General features: G+C 37.3%; 1 protein-coding gene across 3 annotated transcripts; it reads right to left on the bottom strand.

Annotated features, from left to right (window-relative positions):
- Positions 1-1,588: 1,588 nt before the first annotated feature.
- On the bottom strand, positions 1,589-10,302 carry LOC141518638 (mas-related G-protein coupled receptor member A2B-like). 3 transcript variants are annotated; one of them, XM_074230834.1, is made up of 2 exons: positions 10,188-10,302; positions 1,589-4,345 (listed from the first exon to the last, which is right to left on the bottom strand). In XM_074230834.1, exon 2 carries the CDS (start codon positions 4,320-4,322, stop codon positions 3,333-3,335), a length of 990 nt encoding a protein of 329 aa, XP_074086935.1. In that variant the 5' UTR covers positions 4,323-4,345; positions 10,188-10,302; the 3' UTR covers positions 1,589-3,332. The 3 variants fall into 3 exon arrangements, with proteins under 3 accessions (XP_074086935.1, XP_074086936.1, XP_074086934.1); XM_074230835.1 differs by lacking the exon at positions 10,188-10,302 and adding an exon at positions 7,948-8,913; XM_074230833.1 differs by having other exon boundaries at positions 1,590-4,630.
- Positions 10,303-15,658: the final 5,356 nt, after the last annotated feature.

The raw sequence follows: 15,658 nt of genomic DNA, 5'->3' as shown, positions 1-15,658 counted from the left end.
ACTGAGATCTTTTAGCTAATTACAGTTCTGTATAGCTACGTGTTTTCTCTTTCTAATCCAAATGGTTTACAAACTAAAAGCAAATATGGATGCTTGACTATGAATTCATGGATTTAAGGGTTAATGAGGAATTTATTCATCTATTTTAATGATTGATAATGCTAACATAGGCTTTTTGGCAAGAAAGGAAAAGAAATTAATTTCCCCCACTCTTAGGAATAGATCAATTTAACAGAAAAATAAAGAAGAGATTCCTATAAGAAAGTTCAGGGGAATTTCTTCATTAGGGGCTTCTTAGCCCCTAATGTGTAGGTTTTTTCCTGAGAAGACAGTGTATGAGTGGAGTTTCCCAAAGAGAGCTGTTAGCCTTTCTGTTATTTAAAGGCTCTAACAGACATTGGTCTTCAGGAAAGAGTAAGTCTGTTCTATCCTTTCCCACCACTTTTGACCTGTGCAAAACAGAAGCCCCACCCAAACCCTGTCCATGTGGGGGACAAAAATATGCATATATAAAGAGACAGAGATAGAAAGAGAAAATAAGTGGGGAGAGAGAGAGAGAGAGAGAGAGAGAGAGAATATCTGAGTGACTATTCTTTCAAGTGACTATCTTAGAAGATAAAAAGATGGCTCAATATTTAATATGGGAAAAAATTGGCACTTGTGTTTCCAAATATTTTGAGATTTGGAGCAATTAGAAGAAATAAAGCACCAGAATTAGCAGTAATAATATATATATATATATATATATATATATATATATACTTATCACAATTATTAAGAAAAGGAATAACTGTAAAACAAAGTCTTTAAAAACTTCTTCCTATAAAAAGCTTCTAATGGAGTTCTTCCCTGGCCTTTTTTACTTACTTTCCTGCATTCTTATTCACAAACAAAGCCCTCTATAAATCAGTAGACAGAGGTGCTAGGACCTGATCCATCTGAAATGGGAGAGGCAGAGTTCTTTTGAGATGAACTAGAAAGAACATTGTGAGTAGTTTGGGAGAAACATCCCCAAGGAAAAGGGGAGAAGCTTTCCTTTGTTTTTTTTCCCTTCTCTCAATGTACTTTTCAATCTACTCTTATAACTTTGAATATATGCTTCCTTTAGGTCTTAAACACAAAGATAGATCAACCTTCTCACAAGGTCACGGGACTTGATGTCCAAGGAATGTGAGTGAGGTCAGAGATAAGAGCAGAGATAAGAGCAGATCTCTTTATGCTCAAGTTTCCAAGTAGAACAGAAGCAGAAACTACAGTTTTTTCTCCATGGGAGATGCAGACTTAGTTTGAGTCTCCAATGTGCCTATTGCTAGTCATGGAACTTTGAATAGATCATTTCCACCCTCTGAATCTCCCATTTGCCAAACCTTTATGAATGCATATGTCATTCTAAGCAAGTCTTAATTTTTCCAAGCTTCAGTTTCCTCATTTCCTCATCCATATCATAGGGTGGTTGTGAGGATCAAGGAGAAAACATAAATAAGAAGCTTTACCAATTTTAGAGAGTTATATGAATCCTAGATAATTGTGTCAATTATGAAATATTGTAAATCTAATTAATAACGCTTACTATAAGCATGTAACTATTCATTGTGACCTTCTGTTATTAGCCTGTGATTCTTTCTCACATTTGTCAGAATTTGGCACAGACACCCAGAATCTCTTCTGTATTTTATTTTTAATGTACAGACTAAAACAAACATTTTCATAATGCAATGTAATATAAAAGATGTTTATACATGAAACTCCAAATCAACCGTACACAACTTGTTATTCCTTTTAATATACATCAGAATGACCATGTAGTTTTTTCTTTTTTCTTTCCTCCCCCATCCTTTCAGTTACCATTAGACATAAAGATATATATGCTTGCATATTGATATATTATATATGCACATATGTAGGTATGTATGTGTGCATTTGTACATAAAATTATTCTATACATTTATCAATTCTTCCTTCATACAGATAATATTATTCTTCATATGTTTTTTATAGTTAATCTAGGTATTTAAAATAGACAAAATTCCTTTTTTTACTCAAAGTTGTTTTTAAAACAATATTGCTGTTACTGGATACAGTGTTCTCTTGACTTTGCTCATTTAGTTCATAGAATGCAAGTCTTTCCAAGTTTTTCTAAAATCATCAAAATCATCATTTCTTAAAACACAGTAGTACTCCATCACAATCATATACCACACCATGTTTAGCCATTCCCCAATTAGTGGATGTCCTGGCAATTTCCAGGTCTTTACCATCACAAGGAGAGCAGCTATAAACATTTTAAAACATATTGGTTCTTTTCCTTTTTCCCTAATTGTCTTGGGAAATAGATCAAGGAGAGGTATTGTACAGGGTATATGTAGTTTAATACCTTTTGGGGCATAATTGTAGATTTATTGCTCTCCAAAGTGAATGGATGCATCATTTTACAATTCCACAAACAATAAATCCCAATTTTTCACATTCCCTTCAACATTTGTTCCTTCCCTCTTGTATCATTTTAGTCAATTTGTAGGTATAAAATCATATCTCAAGATAGTTTTAATCTGCATTTCTCTCTTCAATTATGATTTGGAACATTTTTATATGATTGTAAATTGTTTATATTATGTCATTAGAAAACTGCCTGTTCATTTCCTTTGACTCTCCAAATATTCTATCACAGTTCAGTTGCTGCTGCTCTGTTTCTATCTATCTCCCATCCAATCATCCTGTATGTCCTATCCTTGGTAGGTTGGCCAAACTCAAATTTTTACTATTTGTTCCAAATGATGCTGTATGTCCTGTCTTCCTGCCTTTGTACCAGCCTCTTGGTATATTTGCAATTTACTCCCTCCTCACTTCCACACATCATGCTATATCCATCATGCATCTGACTTGGCCCTGACTGTTCCTTCTATGTAGAATGTACATCTTCAACTTCCCTTGTTAGAATTCCTAGTTTCTATAAGATTGAACTAGGCACCACCTTTTATATGAGACCTTTCCTGATTCTAACTACTGCTCATTGTCTTTTCTTTCCAAAATGCTTATCTTAATGACATATGATTTTATCTACTTATATATGTACAAGTCCATCTGCCCCGCCCCCAAATAAAAGCTCCTTGAGGGTAAGAACTGCTTTATTTTTTGTTTTCCTTTGACTCCCTAGCACCAGCACAGTGCTTGGTGTATAGTAAGCCATCAATAAGCTTATTGGTTGATTGGATAAGGAAGAAAGTTCTATTTCCTTTTCTGGTGCTCAAGAGACTGGGACTAGTATTAGGCTGAAGAAAACCCTCAAAGATAGGACTTCTGCTGTCAAAGTTTCTCTAACAAATCGTCCAGACTCATGCTGCCATGTCCAACGTTGTATCTGTGCGCGAGGAAGTCCCTCTATCTTCAGAGGGTTCACTGTCATCTCTCAGTGCTCTCTGGAGAACCACCCTGAGGGGCTCCTTCAGTCTCTGATGCCTGAGGCTTCCAATGAAGAAATAAATGAGGGGGTTGGCACTGCTATTCACACAAGACAGGAAGTAGGAGATCTCATGAAAAGTGTGGTTGTAGTATTTTTCCGAAAAGTAAAAAAAAGAGTGATTGATGCTATGAGGAACAGCGCAGAGGAGGAACACAAGGACTGTCAACAGGATGATGATGACCAGTTTTTTGGGTTTATATTTCCGGGCACTCCACAAGATTTTGATGAAGAGAATCGCACTCGACAAGGTCATTAACAGAAGCATCGAAAGCATCAGTGTTCCTGAAAATGTACTCATTATGTCACAGTCCGAACGGGGTAGGGCCTCTACCTTTGCAACACAAAAGTAAACTTTTGGTAGATTTACTGCAAGGGATAGAATCCAGAGCAAGCTACATATAATCATTGGCGTCCTCTTTGGGTGGTGATTTCGGTACCATATTGGGAAGAGGATGGATATACAGCGCTGAGTGCTGATTGATGCCAATATGCCCAGACCCACAGTAAATGTTACATGAAGACCCATATTAGTTAATAAATAGATGATATTTTGAAATATTGGACGACATATCAGATAGTTGATTACCCAAATTACTTCCAAGAAGAGGTAGGTAAAATCATTTCCAGCTAAAGTGAGGACATAGAATGAGTAGGGTGTCTTTTTAATGTGAAAACTGAGAAGCCAGAAAACAATTCCATTCCCTATTGCCCCACAGATGCATGTGAACAGAGTGAGGCATCTTACAAACTCATCAAAAGGATCATGTGTGCTGTTATGGGAGGAATTAGACCCACAAGTCTTTGCAAAATAGTTCTGTGACATTTCGGAAGGAGTCAACTCAGTGATGGGATCAGATGACATCAGGAACCTTGTGCTTGGGATTCCTGTCAACATAAATGAAGAAAATGCATTAGAAGCTTCAGGGCTAATTATTGTTGATCCTTTAGACTTATATTCCAAGTGGGAATGGACGAATATAGAGGCATATTTATAGATAATTTTAAAGGCTTTTCCAGTTCCTTCTTTCGTCTTTCAAACCCACACCATCATTGTTAGTCATGGTACCAAAGATGTTCAAAGGTACATTTGTTCTAATTGAGTGATCTTCCAGCGATGATTTCATAGTCTAATTATCTTTTCCATCAATGGACTGATGTTTCAAATTCCACCTTTAGAAATAAAAACAAATTTAGAACTGGGGTTCTCTATCTCACCCAGGAGCTGCTTACATGCCCAATCCCACTACCTATCAGCAAGACAATTTTGATCTGTTCTGTTTCTGACATGGGCCATTTCGTGTCCTCTTAGGCAGCCTATATAGCCTCCCTACCCTCCCACTCTGGGGGTTTATTATATTAATCATATTAATGCTAATTTTGTATGAACTCCTGATAGGTTTTAGACCTATTGCATTCAAAACTCTTAAAATTCAGAAATTTATCATCTTCAAGTTCTCTAAGGAGCTACCATTATTTAGCTCATAGCTGGTCACTAATAATCATAAAAGCTAAAATTCAATGTTGTAAGGTTTGTAAAGCACAAACAAGAAATGTTATTTTTTTCTATCTCCTAAATTAAGTACAGTGCCTCAGTGATAATAATGCACGCGTATTCAGTCTTCGTGGCTGGCTGATTGCTTACTGTGAATAATAAGAACTGTGCATGCCAGGGCTGGGTCTTGCCCTCACTGTAGCCATAACACGTTTCCAACCTGGAGGCACTCAAAAGATCATCTATGCCTAGAGAGGGCTAATACAGAAAAGATCCTGCCTAACTGGAACCAGGAGAGGAACCTTCAAATCAGGTCATGGAGGGGAAGGAAGGAAGGAATATAAACAAGGATATCCCAAAGGAACCAAGGAGATAAAAAGGAGACAACTGATTGGAACCTTTAAAAGTGCAAGCCATGGAAGAAAAGAAGGTTGAAAATGTAGAAGAGTTTCACTAAAAAAAGCAATAGAAGGAGAACTTGCTTCAATTTGTAGCAAATTTTAATTGTAAAAGAAATTCTGAATTTTTTTTAGAGACCTGCAATATGGAGTCATAGGAACTAAGATAAAACTTCAGCATCCATTATTAGCTCAGATGGTTTGAAGAGTTGAGAATAATTTGGTCAATCTCATTTAACATTAATCACTTTCTGTCTCCAAAAATGTGAAGGACTGATATGAAAGGAAGTTTGTTTTGCTCTTTCCCAGTGTACAGGTAGAATACTACAGAAATCGTAGGTTTGATGGATGGCAGGATAGAAAGCAAAATACAAAAATGGGAAAACTTACAGTTATCCAAATGAGAATGGTTTGCCTAGGGAGGGGATACATCCCTTATGTTATAGTTTAAGTCTATTCTTTGCCCACTTAACTTCAATTAATGCTTCAACTAATCTTCAAATTTCTGTAGCATTTCCACTTTATTTTCTTCCTATTGTACTCCCTTTTAAGTGGGGATAGCAAGGCATACCCCTAATCTAGCAGGCTTCTGTTCTAATACACTGAAGTGGGAACAGGTTCATTCCCATTTGTGAGGGGAAAGAACCTGCTTAAATTTATAAATTGGAGCTGAATACCCAGATTAATACTCTAAAACCACTTAACTAATAAAGAAATGCACTGGCAGATTAAGAAATTATGAAGCTATAATGGCAGATAGGAATTCCACAATGATCATAAGTGGAGATTGAGAAGATAAGGATAGATTGATCTCAAGGAAGTCAAAATGAAATGGATATTGGGAAAGCTGATAAAAGAGGTAGTGGGCGCCAGTAAAGAACCTGGGTAAAGAATAGTTTAGACTAGAAGGTGAGAAAGCTTATCTTCGAAATGTAACCCTGAGAGATTAAATGGAAACAATACAATCTACCAACTCACTGAGACAATGGAAAAGGTAGAACCAAGTCAAAGGAACAGCTAGAGAATATAGTTTATCTATTATCAAGAAGGAAAAGTCTTCAAGAAAGAAGATAGGGATAATTTAAAAATGATAGTAGCGTTTTGATCAAAGAAAAATATTTGCGCGTTTTCAACAAAATATAAAAGTACAAGAACCACAGGACAAAGTAAAGATAGAAGTATATGTCCCATCGTAAAGAACTTCAAATTGAACATACTGCCAAATGTTATAGACAGAAGCCAGAGCTGCTAGGGCTGCGAAAAGAAGTGACCAGCAACTAAGAAAAAAGTAAGCAATAAGCTAGAACCAAAGCCAGTCTGGTACAAGATAATGCACTGATTACCAAAAACAAAAGGTTAGAATTCAATATGTCAAAAAAGGTAAGGAAGCAGTATCAGTCAAGAGCAGTTTATCCTCCAAATTAAATAGACTTGGATGATGACAGAGAATAGACCTTTAATAAATATGTCACTTTTACATCCAGGTTGAGAATGTCGATTAGAATCTTTGAAATTTTATCTAGTAGAGAAAACAACTCTAAAAAAAGTAAACACATTTGAGCTGTCTTCCTTGAACACCCTACACCCTTGCTGATGATTGCCTGGCCTTGATGGTTCGCTGAGGTGCCTCTTGACTGGAAGAGCTTCCCATAGCATCCAGACCATCACAAAGAAGTCTGTTCTCTATCAGATCAGGTCATAGGTTCAATGGTTCTGGGATAGACAAATGAAAAGGATGCCTTTGCACAACACTCTTCACTCTAAAAATCATATTTGTGCAAGCAATGTCACCATGTAAATGATGACGTGGTCCTCTTTGATCATGAAGGATCATCAATGCAATCACTTAATTATCATTTAGTCCCTTCACATATAGACTGAATCCTTAGGAACTAGGACTGATTTTGCCTTTCTTTATACTTCAGTGCATACCACAATGTCTAACACATAGCAGATTCTTTATTTAACTGATTTTATTTGCCTTAAGACCCTAAAGGAAAAGGAAAATATATTTATAAAAATATAAATATATAAAAGAAAGTTAGAGTTCTCTTTTTTCCTACTTTTCAATTCATAGCATAAAGCTATCTCTCCTTACTATTTGTTACTCCAGCCCTGTTTCACTTGATAAGGTAATCCTTCAGCTTCTCAGGGTAAACCATCAATATTTACCCTTGATTCCATTTCCTTCAGCCTTCTCCAGCAGATTGCCCCCACTATCATCCTCTCTCTCTCTCTCTCTCTCTCTCTCTCTCTCTCTCTCTCTCTCTGTGTGTGTGTGTGTGTGTGTGTGTGTGTGTGTGTGTGTGTGTGTGTCTTTCTGTTATTGGTATTTAAAACCCAGAACAACCTAGACCCCTCCTACCTTCTCCATTTTCTTTCACTCTGTTCCCCAGCAAGCAATCTGTGGCCCAGGTCCATTGACCTGAATGCTGTTCTGGCTATCCCAAATTCCATATCCTGACTTGTTATCTTTTCACCAACTCTCACTCCTTCTTGGAATACTCCACCTCTTCACCTCAGTCTCAGTCTTTCTTCTGGATTCTGCTCAACTCTGATTCTCTGTAAGATTCCTCTCCTTCCCCTCATGTTCCTACCTTTTCAGTGGATTAAGTAGCCATTGTTGCTGAAGTTATTTTCATAAGATCTTCCTCATTAGAATGTGAACTGCTGCAGAAATATGGAAGTGTCCTTTGTGGAAGTCAAAGTATAGTTCAACAAGAGTAAAAAAGGAAGTATATAAACAAACTGCTCTTTTGAAAAATACTAATAAAGTAGATAAACCATTAGCTAGTTGAATTTAATTTTTAAAATTTAGTTTTATTTAAGGCAATGGGGTAGTGGCTTGCCCAAGGCCACACAGCTAGGCAATTATTAAGTGTCTGAGGCTAGATTTGAACTCAGGTAGTCCTGACTCCAGGGCTGGTGCTCTATTCACTCTGCCACCTTTAATTTCAAAAGAAAATGAAAGGAAAAAATATTGAAAATTCTTAATTTAAATCAAGGAGCTAAATAAATGGGCTGAAAACCATTTGGCCCAATTATATGAGAGAATTGTATAGTAGGATCAGCTGGGTGGTACAATGGCTAGAGCTCTGGATCAGGAGTCATGAAGTATCATCTTACTGAATTCAAATCTGGCTTCAGATAGTAGCTATGTGACCCTAGTTAAGTTACTTTACTCTTTTTTGCTTCAGTTTTCTCATCTATAAAATGAGCTGAATTAGAAAATGACAAACCACCCCAGTATCTCTGCCAAGAAAATCCCAGATAGGTCACTAGAATTTGGATATGACTGAACAGCAAAAATGAAGTGAATGAAACAACAATAATGAATGAATAACAAAACTGACCAAAAATAACAGATGGTGGATAGCTAGCAATACCTCTGTTCAAATCTTACCTTTGCCATATTTTCTCTCACACCCTCAACAAGTCATATAACTACTTAGCCTAAAATACTAACCTTGAATTTCTACAAGAAAGGCATTTTCTTTAGCAAGAAGTCCAGTCCCTGTATGTTGATAAAACTGATCATTTAAATGATATGACATAATAAATATAGCCATAAAATAGATTAACAAAATAAGAACTAGAAAATGTTCTTATTCTATCATTTTCAAACCTAACCTTTAAACAAGAAATGGGTGGAGAGGGAATAAGACTAGAGAAGTGTAAATGAATAATATAAAACATCCAAAGAATAACTTCAACTTTATTTGTGTGCGTATCATATATACTTTAAATAGAGAAATCAGTACTCTTACTAAACTTCCTCTATGAGATGAATAGAACTAGACATCATATGGTGAAGAAGACAGAAACAGAAAGCTATATATGAGCATTTCTTTATGTGATGTAATATTGAATAAAATATTAATAAGGATATTTGTTGAGCCCTTAGAACAGTTTATGACACAGAGAACCTAATACTTTTAAAGTACTTCTTTCCCTGCTTATGATCAAACTGGATTTATAACTGTAATATTGGAACCAAAGAACTCATTGGAACTGATAATGTGAGGGGGAAAAAATTGAACCAAATCAAAAGATTTAACAGAATAAAGGTTTATCTGCTAAGCAAAATAAACAGAAACAAAACCCCCTGCCAGAAAAAGAAGATAATTTAAGAGAAATATTTTAAGAATCCTTGAATGGTCTGAAATTCATGATCAAACAAAAAAGTTTGGACATTTTCAAAAAAAAAATGTATGAGTTACAACAGATACACTGCAAATTGAAAATAGAAAGAATGTACCCTTTTCATCCTAAAGAACCTCTGAGTTAAGCAAACACTATCTTGTAATGCACAAAAACCAGAGCTTCCAGGTTAGAGGGAAAAAAAATGCTTTCTAAGAAATTAAGAAAATTATCAGGATAACTAGATTCACAGAGACATTCCTGTGAGATAAAACAGTTATTGCCCAAAAAGAAAATTTATGACTCAATATGTCAAGACATGTGTCCTCCAAATGTAAATAAATTGGGCTTTGGAGCAATCAGCAATCTGGTCTCATCTTGGTCTATGACTTGGGCCCCCAGACTCTTGTGCCTTCTCAAATGGAGACAAACAGCTTTGTTCATCTCATCTTGATGATTTTAAATCTTAATCACTATTCAAACATGAATGTAGATGGGGTCTAGGAAGTGCACAAGAGGAAGGAGCACATTTCACTCTAGGTCTGCTATTGTACGCTGTCCCCTTCCACTCTGAGATTCTCTCAGCCTTTCTCATGACTTCTCCATAAAAGATGGTTACTACAGCAAATATTCTTGTCACTCCACATGCTAATCCTGGGAGCAGAATCCTATGGGCCTGGGGGAGAAGGAATCTCACCTCGTTTTTGATGGTTTTTGCCCTCTGGAACTGGAGGAACCTTCAGAAACCTCTGATTAGAAGTGGGGCCTGAGCAAGTCCTATCTAGAGAAGACAAAAGCCCCTGTGGCTTCCTGTGGAAATATCAGTGGCCAATCAAAGCCCAGGCACTTGAAAAAGTCTTCCCCAGAGGAGATTGCTTCAGCATTTCCCTATGTTACTCCACTCATGTCCTTCTTCCTCTATTGTGTCTTCACCTGCCCTTTTCCACCCCAGGGGAAGGAATGTTTGCAGTTACATGGACCACTTATCATTGATCTTTACTTTCCTCCCCACCCCCCATCACCAAGGCTGATACCTCTTCTGGGTGCTTAAGTTGCTCTCCTTATTTGTTCTGCCTCTGTGGATCCTTCACCTCTCAGAAACATACAACACACCATTTACCACTTAATACCAGAAAGTTCTAGTAGGTCTATTCCATTTCCAACACCCTTCCCCACTCAATATCCCCCAAAATAGAACTTTCCAGCTTTTCTATTGTGGATATGTGTATGAAAGAGGCAGAGGCACAGAAAGATAAACCAACAGAGAATCAGAGATAAGCAGAGACAAAAATAAAGTGGAAAAAAGGAATAGACAGAGAAACAGATATCAAGAGACAGACAGATGGGCAGACAGATAAATTGGCCAGTAGATAGACAGGGACATTGACAGAGAGACAAAGAAAGAGACAGAAAAAGAGAGAGCTAAAGACAAAGAAAAGAGCAAAATAAAAAGAGACAGAAATATAGAGATATAGAGACAGAGACAGACAAAAAGCTAGAGATATAAACAGATATTGACAGAGGGAGAGAGGGAGTCAGAGAAAAAGAAACAGAAACAAAGATAGAAACAGAATTAGAGTTTAGAGAGACACAGACAAAGATAGAGATGGAGACAAAAAATATATATAGAAAGAAGCAAATACCAAGAGAAAAACATCAGACAGATGGACAAGTAGGCAGACAGGTAGACAAACAGAGAAAGATAGGAATAGAGACAGAGAGTGACAGACAGACAAAAGGGCAGAGCCATGGAGAGTCAAATATTAAGAGAGAAAGAGAGAGAGAGAGAGAGAGAGAGAGAGAGAGAGAGAGAGAGAGAGAGAGAGAGAGAGAAGAAGAAGAAGAAGAAGAAGAAGAAGAAGAAGAAGAAGAAGAAGAAGAAGAAGAAGAAGAAGAAGAAGAAATAATTAAGCTCCTTAAGGGAAGATATTCTTTTATATCTTTTACATTTTTATATTTTTCATATCTTTTCTATTTTAGCCCATTTGATCCCTAGTAGACACTTAATAAGTTGCTGGTTGATTACTATATGAACAGTACTTTCCTTTTATCAGTTATTTTTCTTAGGAGATTCAGTAACACTCAGATTTCAATTGCTCCTAATCCACATGTAAGCACAACTTTCTTAATACCACCTTCCCTAGAAAAGGAAGGAAAAAAGGTCACTGTTTTCTTATCTTCAAAACATAAATTCATACTACTTTAAACAAAGTAGCTCCAGGGGGAGAGGGGAAGTGTAGGTTTGAAGTTAAGATCTGGTTTCAAATTCCATCCCTGATCCAACCATTCTGGAGAACAATTTGGAGCTATTACCAAAGGAGTATAAAACTGTACATATTCTTTGATCCAGTAATACCTCTGCTAGATCTACATCCTAAAGACATCTAAAAAAGAAAAAAAGGCCTATTTGTACAAAAAAAGTTTTATAACCTCTCTTTTTTTGGTGGTTAAAAATTAGAAATCAAAGAGAGGCCCATAAATTGAGGATTGGTTAAATTAGTGTAGTATATGATTGTAATGGAATATTACTGTGTGAAAAGAAACGATAAGCAAGATGATTACAGAAAAACCTGGAAAGGCTCATATAAACAGATGCGTGGTGAAGTGAACAGAACCAGGAGAACATTGTCCAAAGTGACAGCAATATTATTCCACAAAGAACTGTGAAAGACTTAGCTATTCTCAGCAATGCAATGTCAGGATAATCCCAAAGGACTAATGAAGACACATACTATCCACCTCCAGAGAAAGAACTGATACAGACTGAATCAAGCAATTTTTCACTTCCTTACTTGCATTATTTTTTCCTTTTATTTGAGTCTTCTTGTACAAGATGACCAAGATGGAAATGTTTTACATGATTGCATGTGTATTACCTTTTTCTGATTGCCCACCATTTTAGGGATGGAGTAGGAGAGGAAGGGATAGAATTTGGAACTCAAAATTTTAATTTAAAATGCTTTTAAAAATTCCATTCCTGATGCATTTTGGTTTTGTGACCTTGGGAAAGTCACATAATTTCTATGAGCCTCCATTCCTATTTCTGGGTTCTAATTAATTAATGACAAATCTTCAGAAGCTATGTGATCCTCCCTTAGATAACTCTCACTCAGGTTGCAGAAGCTATAGGAAATGGTTCCAGGGTTCCAGAAAAGAGTAGAATTCCTCTGCCTCCAAATGAGTGTTTGAAATAGGGTCAAGCTAACATGCCAATGAGAAATGCAGCTGAAAATGGTTCAAAAACATTAGTAATAACCAAAATGTATAAAAGAGCAACTTTGAAATACTGCAACATCCCTAACAAGTTAAAGTGATGGTTAAAAATAGAAGGGGAAATAAGATAATTTTACAAACTGATTGACTCCTAATAGAGGAATGAATTTGTCTTGTCATTCAGAAAAAAGTTGCTATTATGAAAGAGAATTTGCTGGGTTCTTAATGTCCTTTGATATAGTGAGCTCATTGCTGGGGTTTACCCCTGAGGAAGTCAATGACTTCAAAAAAAATGAAGACAAAAATGGTCTTAGCAACTTTCTTTGCTATTGCAAAACATAGAAAAATAGTGTCCCAACTGGGGAATGGGTGGGGAACAACTGTAACATGACTGGGGAGACAAATTTCCAGAATCCTATATTATAGTCCATGTTATTGCTCAGCTAGAGCATTAAAGGGTTTTGGCTTGGCTATTTATTGTCAAGTACATGCTACAGAAGTTCTTTCTGCAAGGCAATGGGGTTAAGCGACTTACCCAAGGTCATATAACTAGGTAATTATTCAGTGTCTGAGGCCAAATTTGAATTCAGGTCCTCTGGACTCCATAGCCGGTGCTCTATCCACTGCACACCTAGCTGCCCCTATATTGTTTCTTTTTTTAAAAAATTCTGTATGGGCAGCTAAGAGGCATCGTGGATAGGGCGCTGAATGGAGTCAGGAGGACCCGAGTTTAAATCTGGCCTCAGACACTGAATAATTACTCAGCTGTGTGACCTTGGGCAAGTCACTTAACCCCATTGCCTTGTCAAAAAAGAGAATCAATATACTTTTTTTAGGTTTTTTTGCAAGGCAAATGGGGTTAAGTGACTTGCCCAAGGTCACACAGCTAGATAATTAAGTGTCTGAGGCCAGATTTGAACTCGGGTCCTCCTGACTCCAGGGTCAGTGCTCTATCCACTGCACCACCTAGCCACTTGAATATAATGTTAAAAATACATTTTTATGAAAATGTATTTGTGATATATATGATATCATATATATATATATATATATATATATATATATATATATATATGTCTTGTGATTTCATATTCAACAAACAGTAGCAATAGAATCACAGGACAACAGTAAGAGTCCTTCAACCCCCAGATGTCTAAGCTGCACCATTTTCACACATATAGCCACCCTCAGATATTATCATTATCCATTTTTGACAATTTGTTAGTGCTCAGCATGTCCAAAACTGAACTCTTTATCTTTTCTCCTCAAACCTTCCACTCTTCCCAATTTCTATATTAACGATGAGAGTACCACCATCTTCCTGGTCATCCAGACTCACAATGTAGGCATCATCCTCAACTGGATGAATAGAACTTTCTGAATAATAGAGCACTGGACCTAGAGTTAGGAATTCCTGAGTTCAAATTTAGTCTCAAACACTTTACTAACTGTGTGATTCTGGGCAAGTTGTTTTGCCTTTGCTTGCTTCAGAATTCTTTTCCTTCCCTTTCCTATTGTGGGCAAATTTGTTGGGAGGATGTATGTACCATGTTTGGAGTTTAGCAGTCTACTTAAATTGTCTTACCATGCTATTCCAGTAAGCTTATGTCTTATAGTTGATTATTCAGAGATAAGCACATGGGTAGGGGCTTCTGAGTCACAGCTTTCACAGTGAAGTCCATGGAGAACATTGATCTGAGACATTTAGATACCCTGGGAAAACCCAATTTTGAGACTTGTAACACAGAGGGGCTCTACAAATGAAACAATAGAAGTTCTCTTTTGTAGGGACACTTTATGACTGAAAGAAATTTTAATTCTCAGGAAGGACCACTCTAAAGTCATCTCTGAGTCTTACCCCATAGACTGAACCTGAACAATATGCCCAGGGCTATGGCAGGAGTTAACTCCTACCAGGCTCTTAAACCCACAGGGACCCAAGAAATAGGAGAGGATGTGTTTTCATGTTGCACTGTAGCTGCCCCTGTGAGTTCATATTCTACTGGCATGTCCTCTGTAAGTTATTTCCTTCCTCTTTGACTAGAGGCCTAAAAAACTTCCTCTGCAACTCATAAGGTGATAAAGTAAAAAGATCAGTTTTAAGGAAGTTACCCTTTGGTAGCTGAGGATTTAGAGAACTCATCAACCCCCCCAACTCATCAAAATAGGGAGATAAGAGCCTAAATAGCAAGCAGAGAAGCTAGTTTCCCCCTAAGTCTGGGCCTTTTCCAAAGTCAATAGTTCTCCAAATGTGGTTTGGGAATGCCTCAGATGAGGAGCCGTGATGTCAAAACCATTTTCTTTTCCTTTTTTTTTCTTTTTCATTTCATGAACTGTTTATACCTCCCCCCCTCCCCCCCCCCCCCCCGCCCAGCACACTCCCTTCAATTGTAGCCAAAGTGCTTTCAAGTTTCATATTTCCAATAGAGTAGGTAAACAAAAGCTTTTGGGGAGAGATCTTCAATCATTTTTAAGGTTGAAAAGGATTCCCAAGACCAAAAAGTTTGAAACTGCTGCCCAAACTCTTCCTTTCTATCTTCTTAAAATCAATGGCATGTTTCTGGCTCATGACTGGAATAGCCAAGCTCTTTCTGCCCCTCCTCCCTGTCCCCAATTTTTGGATATATTTCTATTTCTTTCTTTTCAAGGGGGTTTCCCAAGGTCAGCAGAGCCCAACCAAGGCCAAGCCTAACCTATGCACAAGTTTTCCACACTCAGTGGTGCTAGGAACTAGGTGATGACACCGAGACTGAGAAACTGGAGCTGTGTGGCTGCCCACCAGAGGAAACTACTGCGCTGACAGCTCATCATCCTCACCCTTATTGCGGTCATCAGCAGGGGGAGGGTCACGTGAGAAACTTGCTCTGGGGTTTCTTGGCTTCTGCATGAAGAGGAGCCTCAGGCTAGTTGGGTCAATTCCATCTAGATGTTCTAATAGTTTTTCTAGGTCACAGT

This window comes from Macrotis lagotis, chromosome 3 (genome assembly GCF_037893015.1).
Source record: "Macrotis lagotis isolate mMagLag1 chromosome 3, bilby.v1.9.chrom.fasta, whole genome shotgun sequence".
Classification (NCBI taxonomy): Eukaryota; Metazoa; Chordata; class Mammalia; order Peramelemorphia; family Peramelidae; genus Macrotis; species Macrotis lagotis.
Note: the sequence above shows the minus strand (reverse complement) of the source record. Positions and strands in the feature narration are given on the sequence as shown.

Coding starts and splice junctions, on each gene's coding strand:
- LOC141518638 (XM_074230833.1), bottom strand. CDS start 4,355: ATGTTGACAGGAATCCCAAGCACAAGGTTCCTGATGTCATCTGATCCC.